This window comes from Dendropsophus ebraccatus, chromosome 5, assembly GCF_027789765.1.
Source record: "Dendropsophus ebraccatus isolate aDenEbr1 chromosome 5, aDenEbr1.pat, whole genome shotgun sequence".
Classification (NCBI taxonomy): Eukaryota; Metazoa; Chordata; class Amphibia; order Anura; family Hylidae; genus Dendropsophus; species Dendropsophus ebraccatus.
The window spans coordinates 127,639,363-127,655,306 of NC_091458.1; the positions used below are offsets into that span (position 1 = coordinate 127,639,363).

The following is a 15,944-nucleotide window of genomic DNA, read 5'->3' on the forward strand; positions in this document are numbered from 1 at the left end:
GGTCAGTGTTATCAGCTTATTATTCCCTATCTTATTGATAATACTCCGAGATGTGAATACCCCTTTATGTTTAGTCTTGAAGATGTCTTCTGGGACTCGGAAACCCATTGTCTATCTCCAATCTGCTATCAGTCATAGCTTTATGTGGAAATCATGCCAAGGGAATAGGATCTGATTATGGTTAGGGGTATGACATCTACCTGTCTAGTCGTAGAACTGCGCTGTTTCACTTTATTGTAATGTTTATTTCAGTAGAACGTTTACATTCTTTTAAGCGAATGCTTCAGGGACTCTTTCTACTGAACAATAAAAAGGGCTGATTGTAATTCAGCCCGACCACTGCAGACTTGGCATTGGATCTGAATTCCTTCCCCAATTAGTCACAAAAACAGTCATTAATTTAGTATGTGGTTCTCTCTGGGAGTTTTGTTATTGCTAATGTTTTTTTATTAATCATTATATTTTGTTAATGAGCAGCTTTGATGGATTTGCTTCTACAGCTATTCGTTTAATAAGTCAGGGGAGTTTTATGAGGTTTTATTTCTGCTATCAATATAACATGGATACATAAATATTAGAGATGAGCGTCACTCGAGTCTGATTGCTTGGCATTTGATTACCGGTGGCAGCCATTGGCTTTATCTATTTTTTCCAGGACTCCGTAGGGCTGCATTCAACTTCCTCAGCCACTGGTAATCAAATACCGAGTGATCCTACACGAGCATGCTCAAGTCACACTCATCTCTACTATATATCCTTGTGGTGGTGATGATCACTGAAGATTTCCGTAGAAATATAGAATTTAGCCTTCCATCCATACCCATCCCCCTTCCGTTCATCCGTCTTCTCCCTTGGGCATGTGCCTTTTTTCAACCGTACTAAATATATATGTAACTATATAATAATACTTCCAAAAGCAAATCATGTCAGAGAAAAACAGACATGAAAGGTACGATGTTACTGATGGTTAAAAAGTCAAAAGTAGTAACTGAAGTTTATTCTTGCAATGTGCTAGTACATTTACTATGTGTATTTGTTTTTTAATGCACAAAGATGCGAGGAGAGTAACTAGGAGCAGATTCTTGGCTTAATGTTTAATGTATGCCAAACCCATACCTCTTTGAAGTGGAAGACTTTATGCTAAATACATGTAATTTTGTGTTGGGTGGAGTGAAGTATTGTAGTATAATGTTTGTTTAGAAAAAAAAAGCCTATGTTTTTATAGTTTGTTAAAATATATGAACTATAAGATTTGTATCATAGTTAAAGGGATATATTTATATTTATTGCTGTGGGTTGCTAAAAACATAATAAATAACCCATACTCACCTAACACGCTCCCACCGCGATCCTTCTGTCGAGTCTTTGGGTCCTCCGTTGAAGGTTTTGTCCGCATCTTTCAAGGCACACTCATCCGCTCAGCCAGTCACTGCTACCTTAGTCAGTGGGGGACCCAAAGATGTGACAGAAGGACCCTGGGGCTTTGGGGTTTGGTGAGTATGGGTTGTTTATTATGTTCTCAGCCACCAACAAAAAATGTACAGTGGTACCTTGGTTTAAGAGTAACTTGGATTGAAAGCATTTTGCTAGAAGAGCTCACAGTTTTTCAAAATTGTGACTTTGTTAGGGAGCATTGCTTTGGTTTAAGAGCTCCCTGTACTGGGTGGGAGGGGGAGTCGGGGAGAGGATGGTCTGCATAGCGGGGTCTACAGCCCTGTACTCTGACCCAGTAAGTCTCCCTCACCTTCCAAATCATAGCATATCCACTTCAGGCTGGGGCTTGTATCAGGGGACAGGACTGTGGAGGTAATCTCTTCATAGCTGTAACCCCTCTCTCCCCATACAGAGAGTGCTGCTATACTGTGCCCACATCTGCCCTGCTCATTGCTTCATGCTCCCTGCAGTCTCTGTCATTCCTCATGTTCCCCATCCTCTCCATTCCTGCTATAATGTTCCTGCACTTACGCTCAGCTATACACACTGCTGCTATAATGTGCTTGCACTTACACTCAGCTATACACACTGCTGCTATAATGTGCCTGCACTCACACTCAGCTATACACACTGCTGCTATAATGTGCCTGCACTTACACTCAGCTATTCACTCTGCTGTACAAAAAAGTTTCTGGCTGTCCACTTGTACAGCTCTGTGATTTTCACTTCCTGATTGGTCCATGCTGAACACACACCCCTTCCCCATTACTGTCATGTGACCACACAGATCTCTGACAGCAGTCCTGCCTCTCTATTCTAGCCTGTTGTACTATGCTCCTGCATTATAGGGATCTGCAGTCCCGTCCTGTAGCTACAAACTGCGGCTGTATTTCCAGGTTTACGCACTTACTTTACATTATACACCACATGCTGATTGCTATACTGTGCAGTAACTTACATATTCAGCTTTTTCTAAATGTTTGTTTCATTGGTTTTACATGTTGTTCAGAATAAAAAAAACAACAAAATTATTTTTGGGGGTGTGGAACCAATTGTCTGCATTTTAATAATTTCTTATGGGACAATTTGCTTTGGTTTAGTAATGGATCTGGATTATAAGCACAGTCCCGGAACAAATTATGCTCTTAATGCAAGGCACAACTGTATATAATCTGCATATGGGGAGTAACCCTTTAAGCCCTTACAGACTATTGTGTGAGTTTTAATACCATTATAATAAAGGCTTCTGCATACAAATAAGGATTAAATATTTCTAGGAGAACTTGTGGGCTATATTTATAAAGCAACTAGTTTCCATTTTTTAAGTTATCCCCATGGCCAATTGTACAGACTGTTTGTGAATTTAGTCCATATCATAAAAATTGCACATTTCTGTTGGCAAAATCCTCCTTTTTTTAACCTGTAAATATCCCTGTGTGTCTGTTTCATAAGACATGTGATAGTGATTTTTGTATGTTGTGTGTTTTTGATATAACGGAACATGATGTTACTTAACCAGTTGTACATATTACTGTTTTACTTTGGTTCTTGAGTCATTTATTGAATTCTGAACCAAGTTTGTATTCAGTGCTTGGAACTGAACAGTAGTATTTGTGTATTTCCAGTTTACCATGAGGGTGGCTGGTACATACAAACCAAAGAAGTCCTTGCCCAGTAGTATTTTATTGATGTGTGACTGTAGTGACTGTTATTTGGTAGTAGTAGTATAATCTATATATTGTGATTGGTTTGTGGCCAATGTGGTACAAAGCTGTCTGGATTGCAATCTGGAGTGGATCCTTTTGTTACCATAGGGTGGACTGTTTTTACCTAACACTGCATACATGTCTTGGGGAACACCTACACTACTGAAGACTGACATATAAAGTAAAAAAAAACATTGTTTGCATTAATAAAATTTTGCAGGAGATTTTTATTTAGAATTGTGATTTGCGATACCAAAACAACATTTTATCAAATATAATTATTTTCCTTCTCCTTACTGTGTAAATATTAACCCCTTGTGGGGCACTGGGCTGGGTCCTCTTACTCTTTGAAGTGAGTCAACTGGAATTCCTGTTCCGAACTGCAGACACTGTTAGATAGCTGTGCCAGTGGGGACATTATATCATTTAATTTTCCCTCCAAATGAACAAACAATGGCCACATATATACTGAGCATATAATAAAGCTCATATACTGAGCTTATCATTCATATGCACAGCCTGTGGGACATACTACACTGAGCACTCTTTTGGGGCCACTTAACTCTTTTGGTGGTAGACATTAAGCAGTGATCTGTATAGATTGCTGCTTACTGTCCTCCCTCCCTACTTACATTATGTTCCTAGTATTTTATAAGAAAAGCAGATACAGTGGTAACGAAAAAAATAAGTGTAAGTAACATAGACATCACAAATTACAGCAAAGGTGGAAATTATTTTGAATAATAAGTAATAATCTTGCAGTGATTGTTTTTTTTTTTTTCCAGAAAAAGCCTGAAGTTCCGCCTCCTGTTTCTACTAACCCCTTTCTGGATGATGACGCCTTAGCAGAAGAGTCTGCTCTGGAGAGAGATGGTGACCTGGACAAAGTGAGTATTGCAGATTTTACTCTTGAGCCCGTTCTTTGCAGCCATAGCTGTTGGTGTTAAGAAATTTTTTAATTTCAATCCGTTAAAAAAAAAAATAAAGAATTTAATCTAATAAAGAATCTGTATAAGCAGAGTTTATATTAGTCCTTGTTAGGGTCTATTCATAGTGCATTTGCCTTTGCAGTATCAGTTCAGCTTATGTGTGCCGGCTGGGTCACGGAACGGCCGGTCTCAGAAAAGAGCATCTTTAAAGATGATCTTTACCGCCGCTGAATTCGGATGTGGGCACATCCGTGCATGCCGCACGCTCCATTGTGTGAATTCACAGGGTTTTCTGCGGCTGTTATTCAGTTAATAGCGGCCACAGAAAACTGACATGTCAGTTTCTTGCGGCACCGCTAGGGATCCCAGACGGAGTGTATACAGTCCTTCAGCACAACATAAGTTCCGTACTACCAACTTACGTTGTGTGTTTTACATGTAGAGTACTTTATTGTAGTCATTAAATTGTACATTTTTCATTGAAACTTACAGGTACAGTTGTAAGTTATTGCAGGATGCTTGAACTAAAAAAAAAATAAAAAAATTATAGATGTATATCTACTGAAAAAAACACAACTGCTCGGTTCTCAAACTACTTGATCCTCAACTAGTCTTCCAGAATGGAGGTACTGATGTACTTCTATTCGCTCCCAGCTTTTGTAGTAGATGGACTGGCGTTCCCAGGCCAGTGTGTGAATTGGGGTGAGGTATTTGTAAAAATACAGACAAAAAGTGGAAGAAAAAACTGTAAATAGCTAAAGGTGGCCCAATAGAATTGTTCCCACAGTCACCCACAACTTATCATCTACCCTTCAGAGAGGATCTGTCAGCTCTCTAGACACCTCTGATTTAGTGACTGCTTTTATTCTTCTTTAAACAAGTAGGAGCAAGAAGATAAATGCTACGTTTCCAACAGTAATAACCGAGGAACAGTACAGTGTAGAAAACACAATATTGAAGTTTTGAACACAAAGTTAAAAGTTTTGAGCCTGTGGTATTTATTCTCATTTTGGATTGAAGTCTCGATAATGCAGATGGCCAAAATCCTGAGACCCTAGAAATAATTTTGTAACACTTCTGGCCTCAGACCCACAGTTTATTTTTTATTTTTATCAAGTAATGTTAAGTCTAAATTTAATTATTTATTTTTTATTTTTTTTTACAGCCAAAGAAACCCAAAACACCAGAAAACCCATTTCATGGAATCATTTCAAAGTGTTTTGAGCCCCATCTCTATGTCTACATCGAGTCCCAAGACAAGTGAGTTGTATAGGTTTTTTTATTTTGTTTTCAGTCTGACATTTTATATTTTGAATTCCACCCCTAAATGTTGGCTGTTCACATGTATTGTATCAGCTTTACATAAATAGTTCTGGCCTATAAATATTGGGTCAGATTTATCAAAACTGACACAAAAACGAAGTCTTATTACTTAATAGCAGCCAATCACAGCTCAGCTTTTATTTCTAAACTTTCTCCCATAAAAGGAAAGCTGATCTGTGATTGGTTGCTATGGGCAAATATGACCATTTTTGTCTAACAGTTTAGATAAAGTAGCCCCATTAAGTTTTGCAGACAGGAAAATCTGTGTGATAGCCTTTCTCTCTGTCTCCCGATCCCCCCTCCCTTCTGAGACAGCTGATGTGAAAGAGCCCCTGACTGGCTTTATCTGCAACATTGTAGCTTCTTTGTAATGCTGGGAGGGTTGTTCAAAGAAGCTACAATGTTGCAGTTAAAGCCAGTGAGGGACTTGTTCACATCAGCTGTCTCAGATGGGAGGGGGTAGGAGGGGGAGACCGAGAGAGAGGGGCTCACACACAGATTTTTGTGTCTTCAGCAGGAAGCAGCAGCTGAGAACTGGGAGAAGGAGACTGAAAAGGTAATTACTAGAGATAAGCGAACCTCGAGCATGCTCTAATCGATCCGAACCCGTACTTTCGGCATTTGATTAGCAGAGGCTGCTGAACTTGGATAAAGCCCTAAGGCTATGTGGAAAACCTGGATATAGTCATTGGCTGTATCCATGTTTTCCAGACAAACTTAGAGCTTTATCCAAGTTCAGCAGCCTCAGCTAATCAAATGCCGATCGTTCGGATTCGGATGGACTCGTATCCGAACCCGGTTCGCTCGTCTCTAGTAATTACAAGTAAGGAAGGAATTGTTAGTCTCACCATGGGTAGCAGCATATCACGAATTATGTTTGAGAGGAATACCCCTTTAAGGAGTGATTCTTTGTAGCTGTTGTTCGTCATCATTTCCCTACTGCCCTTCTTTATAGCCGCAGCAACTTTTTGTCCTTACGGTCTAGGAATATCTGATAGGAAATGTGTGTTTTGATTTAAATGCAGATGGGGAGACTGATTTCTTTCCACACAAGTTTAAGTTATTTTTTATGTCTGTGGAAAATGAATTCATTAAGTTCGTGCCTGCTCAGCAGTGTGGAAAATGACTGGCCCCATTATTTTACCTCTTTATTTTTCATAGTAGGAGGGCACACTGCTTTGATTTAATAAGAAAATAATAGTGGAGAAAATAAGACGTGGACATTTTTACTCGCTGGCAAGAGTAGTAAAAACCAACATAAATAAGTAATAGCACACATTGCATGCTTGCCATAGTATGACCATTCTTTATAGTGGTCCTTTTCAGCAACAGTGCACTAGGGTATATCTGGGGTTACATTATAAAGGGCCTTATTTTGTATTCTTTCATGTAAGTCTCAAAAAATTATAGTCCTTTTCAATGTACAATCTTGATTATGAAAACTTGTGTAACTACCGGGATAGTGTGGCTTCTTTGGGATGGAAAAGAGGACCACTGCTAAGTAGTGACAGGAGGAAAGGGGCTGGTGTGGCAATTGCTATGAGGAAGGGAAGAGGAAGACCGTTCTGACCACTGCAATAACAGTGACCCTTGCCAAATCCTGTCATCAGATACTTAGGCTCAGTGTGATATGAGCCTAAATTTTTCGTGGGAGGCCACAATTTGTGTTTTTATTATATTATTTTTTGTGGTACTGACAGTATGGTATTTGGCTTTACAAAACAAAAACCCAGGACTATTAAAATGGTACACACTACTGACTCAGGCCTCATTCACGTGTCCGCAAAAAGTGTTTGTGTTTGCGGATCCACAATTTTGCAGATGCCAAAGTGCGGACACAGATTTCAGTCGGCAACAATATACTGATGTGTGAATGAGGCCTAAATTATACATTAATGAAGGGGTAACAGCTGATAGGTGGTGACTGCCCAATAAGAACATTTTCTTATCAAGAGGGCATAGGACTGCTATATTGTATTCCATTTTATTTTCTTTGTCAATGATATACATAAACCAGATGGTACATGGTAGTTTTACAGCAAAACCTTTTGTCTTTGATTTGAAAGCCAGTAATATGAATGTGATTTCCTTGGCTACTGGCACATATTAGTAGAAATCAAACCCTTCTCAGGCTGGCTTTCTCAGCCAGGTATGCGATACAAATGTGCTTTGGATTCAGAGGGTGCATTTTTTGGAAAATACAAGAATGTACAAAATAGGGGAAATCTATAACTGTTGCTCTTTTCTGGATTTTCAGGGCTTTTAACCCCATAGTGACTAAAAATATGCCTTTTTTACGATCATTCCAATCCATACATCTTTTAATGGTGGGATGGGAATAGGTTAATGCCGCACTCTCACATCGTCATTGCTGTAACTACTCAGAGCAGAGAATCCTCTGCTCCAGGTAGTTACATGTTGCCATCAAATCATGGCAGCGGAATGTAAACAAACGGGACGTTCATAACAACATAATCTCTGGATGCCGATTGGTCTCCATTGCAGGCGGTGGTCTTTGCCCCTAGGCCTGCCATGTATATGCCTTTACAAAGCCATCCCAGTGGCATGGCAGTCTAGATTGCCTGTCAGCAGGATGCTGACAGCTACAATACAATGAACTACAGTAGTAGTGGAGTATATTGTATCAGTGAGAAGCAAATCTCTGGTTAAAGTACACTAGCAGAACTAGTGTTAAAGTGAAAAAAAAAAGGATAAAATAAAACATAGTAAAATCCCCCCATCCTGTGCCCATGTAATAAAATGACATTTTATTCCCCATTCAAAATAAATTGCTACACAGAACAAAGACTATGCATGTTTGGTATCACCTTAGAGTGTCTGAAGCCCAGGAAAACCTCTGACACTTTCCCCTGAAGAATAAAACCATTTTTCTACATTCTGGTAGCACAAAGGGGTATATGAAAGGTACCATGTGTCCTTTTGATTAAACGTGTCAGCAGTTTGGAACTTGCTTCTGACAAATTCACTTTAAAGAGGACCTGTCACCCCCCGTGCCGGGGTGACAGGCTCCCGACCCCCAGTTAGATCCCCTTATATGTACCTAGTCTCGCTGAGTCCCGCTGGGGGTCGGGAGCCTGTCACCCCGCCACAGGGGGTGACAGGTCTCCTTTAAACAAAGTGTATTCTGGAAGGTCTGAAAAAAAAAAACGTTGATTATTTGACATTGAATTTGTGTTTGCTTGATGTGCTTCAGTTAATGCCATTTATTCTGAACACATGATGTTTGTTTGCCCATAGGAATCTAGGTGAATTAATCGACCGTTTTGTTGGAGACTTCAAGGCTCAGGGTCCCCCAAAATCAACATCTGAGGATGCAGGGGCTGTTCTGCCAAGCTGTGCTGACCTGTTCGTCTACTACAAAAAATGCATGGTGCAGTGCTCCCAGCTGAGTACTGGGGAACCGATGATCGCTCTCACCACTATATTCCAGAAGTACCTGCGAGAATACGCTTGGAAGATTCTGTCTGGTAACCTGCCCAAGTAAGTTCAGTTCAATGTATTTTAATCTTAATAAACAAAATATTTAGGTTAATAGACGTTTCTGTTTTCCTTAAACAGGCTATGCAGGCAAAATTAACCTGTCCCCTATCCTGTGGACAGGAAACAAGTAAGAAATTGCAGGGGTCCAACCTCCGTACCCCCAGACAGTCTTTGTATTGGCCCTTTGCCTCGCTGCCATGCGCTATTACACGCAATGGGGGGGGGGGGTTAAAGATTGTCCGGGGAGCGCATTGGAGATAGCGGTGGTCTGCTGCCGCCACGCCTATTGGCCAGCTGACCATAGTTATCGTTCTAAAATTTTTTAACATGTTGAAAGAAAAGGGTCAGCCGACATTGTGCTTGTCGGCTGATGGTTGCCTTTTAACAGGAACTATTACACCAAGCGAATAATAGCTCGGTGTAATAGGGCCTTGTCCACTATCCTGTGGGTTCTAGACAAGTTAGTTTTGCCTGGACAACCTCTTTAAACTCTAAAGTGAATTATGTTGAAGTACATGATGATGTTTTTGATCCTTTATGGAGTTAGAGTAATACTTTGCACTTGCTGGGAACCTCGGTCTGTGTTGAATTAACAGTAAAGTATTCTTGTTTAACTGGCATTAAAAGTCTAAAAATACTGTACAAATACAGAACTCTTTCATCTGTGGCATGCAGATTTAGCTTCTTATGTCCTTTTTAGAGGCTTTGTACTTTCAAGAATTAGAAACCACAAATAACTGAAACTTACTTATACTTTATAGTAATAATAATAAAATAGGTCAGGCTCCTGATACATACAGTAACAACAAACACATTATTTAAAATATTTAGTTACTGGAGGATCTACTGAGAGAAGCGAGGCAAGGATGGGGGTTCAGGCCTGCAGAGGAGAGAAAAGTGGAGAGGTGCACCCAATCCACTGGTATGGACAAGCTGGCGCTGCATTTTGGGGTGCCCACCTCCTTAGCAGGGTGGCCCCAACTACGATGATGTTCCCTCCCTGAAATATGTGCAGGACAAGATAACAGATGAGGAAAAGGATTCTTTTGCCCCAATGTGAATAAGCAAAATGACATACAGAGATTCCAACTTTGTTGCTGAGTAAGGGACATACAAAATGTTTTAATGTGTTTCCCCTTTTAAAGTAGAGTTTATTCTGAAAACTAACATAGTGTCTAAATGGACCATTACAATTAGAATATATCAAAACACAAAAAAAGCAGGAAAGGTGTCCTTCATAGGCATATACAAGAGGACACCAAGGGAGGGGCATGGTCACATGTTCCCCTATGCTCTGCCATCTTATGGACAGATCACTATTCAGCATACAGACCAGGACAGCATAGCTTGGAGGAGGAGTGTCTGATATCCGCCTGGCAAGCTACACAGGTAGATATTGTCAGTAAGTTCAGTGCATACGTTTACTAACCCTGTACACTTAACAATGTTCCTATAAAGTGGCCGACCCCTTGAAGATATAAAACAGTCTGCGCCATTATCTGACAGCTATCATTCCCAGTCTGGTTATTTTTGACAGTGCTTCACAGTGCTTTGTTGTTCAGGGGGCCCCTGGTAGTCATTTGGAGAACTCTCACACTGTGTGTACATAGTAAAACATCAGGTATATGGCTAAACCAGAAGTGTCCTTCAAGTGTATAGAATGTTAGAAAATGTTTAGCCTTTTTGCGATAAATTTACATTGGTAGACTGTCATTGAGGTGTTGATGGTTGTCCGGCCAATTTAAGTGGAGCTGAACAGCCTTGCCAAGTACACACTCTTTAATTGTAGAATTTTAATTAGCATTTGTAGCCAAAAGTATGAGTGGGACAACACAGAAATTGTAATGGAAAGATTTACACCTTTTTCTGGGTTTTGGACTCACTCCTGGTCTTAGTAAAAACACTAACCAGTATATTACACATGAATCCAGCCTTACTTACATGTACAGATGAGCCACATTTGCTGATAGTCAAAGACTTCCTCCTGATCACACAGTAATTCCTTTCCTAAGGATATATCAGCAGTGTATACCCTGGGGAAAGAACCTTAAACCAATAGAAGTTTTATGGTACCTTACATTGGAATCTATCCTGTTCAGCCCCCACCCCTCCCCCCCCCCCCCCCGCCTCCTAGCAGGGATGACAGGAGCGCAGGGGACAAATGCTTGCTTACTCCCCCCATGCTGGCTGGCTCATATGTTCACTGTCACGGGTGGAGTAGGCGAGTAGTTGTCTCCTGCACTTCAGTCATCTCTGTTGGCAGGGGGGGGGGGGGGGAATCCGCACTAGGAAATGAATAGTGTAAATGGCTGCATTGACTTGAATAGTTCCTAAAATTGCTCATGGTTGTGGATCCACGACCAGGGACAATTTTACGGGATGTGTGAATGCAGCCTAAGGCTCAGGAAAGACATTTCAATAGAAGATGGGTGTGTGCTCACACTGAACAATTGCTTGAGAAAAAAAAAAATAAGGCCAAGCATATTGCATTTTACACAGTTCACTAGGTATTAGAATCTTCAGGATGAACTTTTTCTCAGCATTGACATTCCTCTCATCCAATCACTGAATGAGTTGGGACAGCAACGTGGCCAGTGATTGGATAAGTGGGCTGTCACTGCTGAGAAGTAGCAGCATCATCTGTCAGCGGGGGACAGGAGGTGTCCCAGGAGGACATTGCGGGAGCCACTAACAGGCCTCTCTGCTTGTCAATCATCCCTGCACGGCACGCCAACAGGCAGAGCGCGGTGACTAGTCACTGGTGGCTCCCCGCCCACCTAGTTGCTGCCCCTCTCCCTGCCTCGTGTGGCACAATAAAAGTACTTTTTCTTCTGATACATGCCATGAGCTGCACTGTATAGTTCTATACTATGATTCTGGGGACCATATCGGCACAATCGAGGTGATCGGTTCCCTTTAACTGCTGCTATACTTTTTGATCAAAAGCCAGAAGTGGATCCAGCAGGAAGCAGACGTCTTTCCTTTATATCTCCCATTTCCTTTGATTCCAGTTTTGGCTCAAAAACTGCTGTGGAAATTATCCAAAAAAACAGCTGTACGTGCCGGCAGCCTTCTAGGTGTTAGAGACTGCAGACACAAAGCAGTAGTCTAGCAGTGGTGTGCGAGTCTCTTTACTAGCAGAGTCTGCCTTGTGTGTCACCTTATTAATGTCTTATTGCTCAGCTGGCTTGTAAATTCCTCCCATATACAGCAGGGTAAGGAAGTCGTCCTGTCGGCTCTGCTTCCTACCAGTGAATTGCTCTTCTCGTGCACACACATGATGTCTGGTGCTAAATGTAGTAGTAGTCTTCCAGTCCAATAAATCTTTCTTCTGCTCTAGTTAGAGGAGGGGGGTGTGGGGGATTATTGTGCTAGCTGGAAAGGTGTATGTTTCTTTTTTTACTTGCAACAAGACACCAGCAGATTCCATTCCACTGAGAAACTCCGAAAATTATTTTCTTTCTTGGGGACTGAAAAGACCATACCTGGACCAGGCTTCCTAATAACATCCTCAGCTTCCAAAACAAATATGTTCTGGACCTCAGACGAAGGAGACTTCTCTGTCGTCCGTGTAAATTAGACTTTATCATTATGGAACATAAAAAGGAATGAATGGTTGGGTTTACTAATCCGAATCTACCTTTTATGTTCTTGCTACAAGGCCCTTATTAACGGAATAGCCATGGATTTTAGATTTGTTCAGCTATAGTATGGCACTATATCCACAGCACCTGGACATATTACTTACTATCCTTGCATTAAGGTTATGTGTAATTCCTCTTCTATCATCTCTAGCACAGATTGGATAGTGGTATTGACCCTGTTTAATATCTCTGCCTCCCTTCAGTAAATGGAAACATTCTTGTTTGCACCCAAAAGTGTAGCCAACAGGTTTATAGCTCATTACCAGTTCACATGGTGGTGGGATTTTTAGGTTATGGTCATATGGTACATTCTGGGCTTAGGCAAGTGGACACATCTGTGCTGTCTCTACCACAATTGACGGGGATTAGAGCAGTATGTTCCTTTTACTCCGGTCCGCTCTTCCATGTGAACACTGATTAGAGTTTTTACTTAGGGATTGTGGCCTGTAAATATGCTGTGGTTGATGTTGCTTTAAAGTGATTATCTATCGCTGCCACTTTTTATATATCTCCCTGAAGGAGATGCATAAAATATGGGAATTATGTTTCACATCGCGTTCACCAGTGTATGACATCTATGCCAATTTAAAGTGTACCTGTCATCAGGGTCGCTGCTGAATCAGAGGTGAATTCCATTCATCCACTTAAAGTCCGGGTCTTTGTGGCTGCGAACACACACAAGACCCTAATTAACACGACCCCCATTATAATCCAATAGGGGTCACATGCATTGTGGTCTCATTTGTTTTTGTAGCTATAGACACCCGAACTTCCACCGGCAGAATGGGCCTATAGTAACTCACGGTAGTTACCTAGCAGATTTTCTTTCTTTTGTTAGGGTGTCAGACAAGAATATATTGTTTTGAGCATATACTTTAAGATTAGATTAAATTCTTTTGCTATGTATTTGTCTATAAAAGTATTGCTAAAATGGTGAGATGAGTCCTGCAATACCGAATGCCATTGATTTCAAAATGCCAGTGAAATCACAGGTGTATGTGAAAAGAGCTGTGTTTCAGATGCTTAAAAAGTTATCATTGAAATCAATACCACTCTGTCAACGATTCCAAGGTTCTGGGGTAAGGAAATATCTGATGCCGATGTACTGAACAACTTGGCTTCTTTGTTTTGGAAATTGGTCTTTCCTACGGACATAGTCCAATTACAAGGGAGAGCAGTTAAAAAAAAAATCAAAATATCTTTGTTTTTAGACCTTGGGTACTGAGATGGCTATGCACTTTTACCTTTCTTCCTCAAGATTAGAAAGTTTGGGCTCTTTGCCTTTTTTAAAATCCCTGAAATGGAAAGAAAGTAAACCAATTCTATAAGTTTGAATTTATTCTTAACACTTTGAAGATTTTAGATAATTGTTTTTGGTTGTCATAGACCTCTTACTTAAAGTACACTATACCTTTCTGCTCTTTTTACTTTCTAGAACCAGCAGCAGTAGCACTGGGCTTACCATCACAAGTCTTCTCAAGGAAAAGGAAGGCTCTGAAGTGGCAAAGTTCACCATAGAAGAACTGTGCTTAATCTGCAGTATCCTGAGTACAGCTGAGTATTGTCTGGCTACTACCCAACAGGTACATGTATTAAATACTGGATAATTTTTTGGTATAGTCTCTGTGGTGTATACATATTGTAGTATGAGGTTTGGGATAGTAACTTTACTTTACTACATTGAGACCTTTGAATTACTTAAAGGGAATTTGTCATTAAATTTTTATAAAGTTTTTATGTTGAACATAATTTTTGGTGATTTTTTTTTTCAAATTTTCAGTTCTATATTAAAATACATCTTTAAATCTTTCCGTTTTCACTCTTGCTACTAGGCTTAATCTAAACTTTCTGTTTTGTCTGTGATTATATATAGGGGGCTGCTGGAAAATTATCTGTAGAGAAATGCAGCATGAGCTATCACCAGTAGATGGCATAGACAATTAATAATGTTCACCGCTCAGCCTCCCCCTTCCTGATGAATGACCTTTGCACAGGTCACAGAACATGCTTACATACAAAAATAGCGTCTGGAGATGTTTATTGTTTCTGTGTCCATGAGGCTTGCCGTAAACCATGTCTTTAAATGCTGTTAAAAACAGTTCAGGCAAATGGCTGCCCATAATAGAGTATTAAAAAAAAATAAAATCACAAACAGAAGTTATAAACATATTCCAATACATTCTATTTAGATAGTTAATAGTCTGCTCATAGCGTATATTAACCACAGCAATAACATGACCAGTCACATAATCTCCAGATGCCCACTATAGGCAGCTGCAGGTTTCTTACCAGATACAGCTTAGCCATGGTTGTGATAGTGGACGTACTCTGTAAAAAATATAGAAAGTTTTCACAGCAGAAGAGTAAGATGATAGCGGCAATCTTAGATGTCGGTAAAATTATGCTTTATTCGGACAAACAGGCATAAACAGCAGGTGCTTTCCATGAGTCAATGATCAACGGCTGTTTCACGTATAAAACGCTTCCTCCGGCTCTATAAAAATATAGAAATGTCATAAAAATAACATATTAAGATAAAGTAGAAAGACTCAACTCTGTCATGTACAAACATTGTTTGACTCTGGTCTTAAAGTGGGAGAAATAGCATGACCATAAAGTTTTGTTATTGCCATTATAATATTAAATGCCTGTATTTACCCTATAGCTTGAAGAGAAGCTGAAAGAAAAAGTAGATGTGACACTCACCGAAAGGATAAATCTAACAGGAGAGATGGATACTTTTAGCACGTATGTTTTTTTTGTTTTCTTGGCATATTATATACTGTACCATTGAACGTACCATAACATGTCTGTACAGTCCTCTGTTATACTCTCAGTAAATCAATTTTACATTTTGCAATTTATCTAGTAATCCATTCTGATTTTAAGCTCAAAGTATTGTGACGTTTTCAGAAGGTTTGTTTACTCAGTAAAAACATACAGTAAATAATTTTGGAGCTCGAGCCATTGTTATTTGTATTGTTTTGCAGTGTCTGTGAGGTGTTGGAGGGCCCAAGCCAGTGGCCACCTGACCCCTTAGGGACGCTCTTACACTCAGCACTAGCAGCCGTGGCTAGTTTTATGCTGCCTGAACCACAGACAAAATAAAACATTGACAATTATAACAATTATTCCAATTATACATGATTCACCTTGAACGGCTATACCATCTCAGAGTAATCATAGTTCTAACTTCGGTTGGGAATGGGAGTCTGAGTCATTGAGCATCCCTGGCAGTAAGTGACAGATCTATTTGCCTATAGGGAGTCATCTGTCAATCAGCCCTGATAGATCGGCCCAATTACACAGCTGAAGTTACAACTGTGATTCTGCAAAACAGTAAAGCTGTTCACAGCCAGTCATATATCATTGTGATAAGGCCTGTCAGCTTTCATGCTGCCCTGTGC

The 15,944-nt window shown here is 40.2% G+C and overlaps 2 protein-coding genes across 2 annotated transcripts in view; one reads left to right on the forward strand and one right to left on the reverse strand.

The window, feature by feature from the left end:
- Positions 1 to 15,944, forward strand: part of VPS53 (VPS53 subunit of GARP complex) — a 107,388-nt gene that overhangs the window by 59,295 nt on the left and 32,149 nt on the right. Inside the window, exons 12-16 of the mRNA XM_069971207.1 lie at positions 3,926 to 4,027; positions 5,235 to 5,329; positions 8,651 to 8,893; positions 13,973 to 14,120; positions 15,203 to 15,285. Of these exons, the coding sequence (XP_069827308.1) occupies positions 3,926 to 4,027; positions 5,235 to 5,329; positions 8,651 to 8,893; positions 13,973 to 14,120; positions 15,203 to 15,285 (671 nt within the window). The remainder of the gene's footprint in view (positions 1 to 3,925; positions 4,028 to 5,234; positions 5,330 to 8,650; positions 8,894 to 13,972; positions 14,121 to 15,202; positions 15,286 to 15,944) is intronic.
- The window catches only part of LIAT1 (ligand of ATE1), a 100,591-nt gene continuing 99,596 nt past the window's right edge, over positions 14,950 to 15,944 (reverse strand). Inside the window, exon 3 of the mRNA XM_069971216.1 lies at positions 14,950 to 15,031. Coding sequence (XP_069827317.1) covers positions 15,006 to 15,031 — 26 coding nt within the window. The 3' untranslated portion in view covers positions 14,950 to 15,005. The remainder of the gene's footprint in view (positions 15,032 to 15,944) is intronic.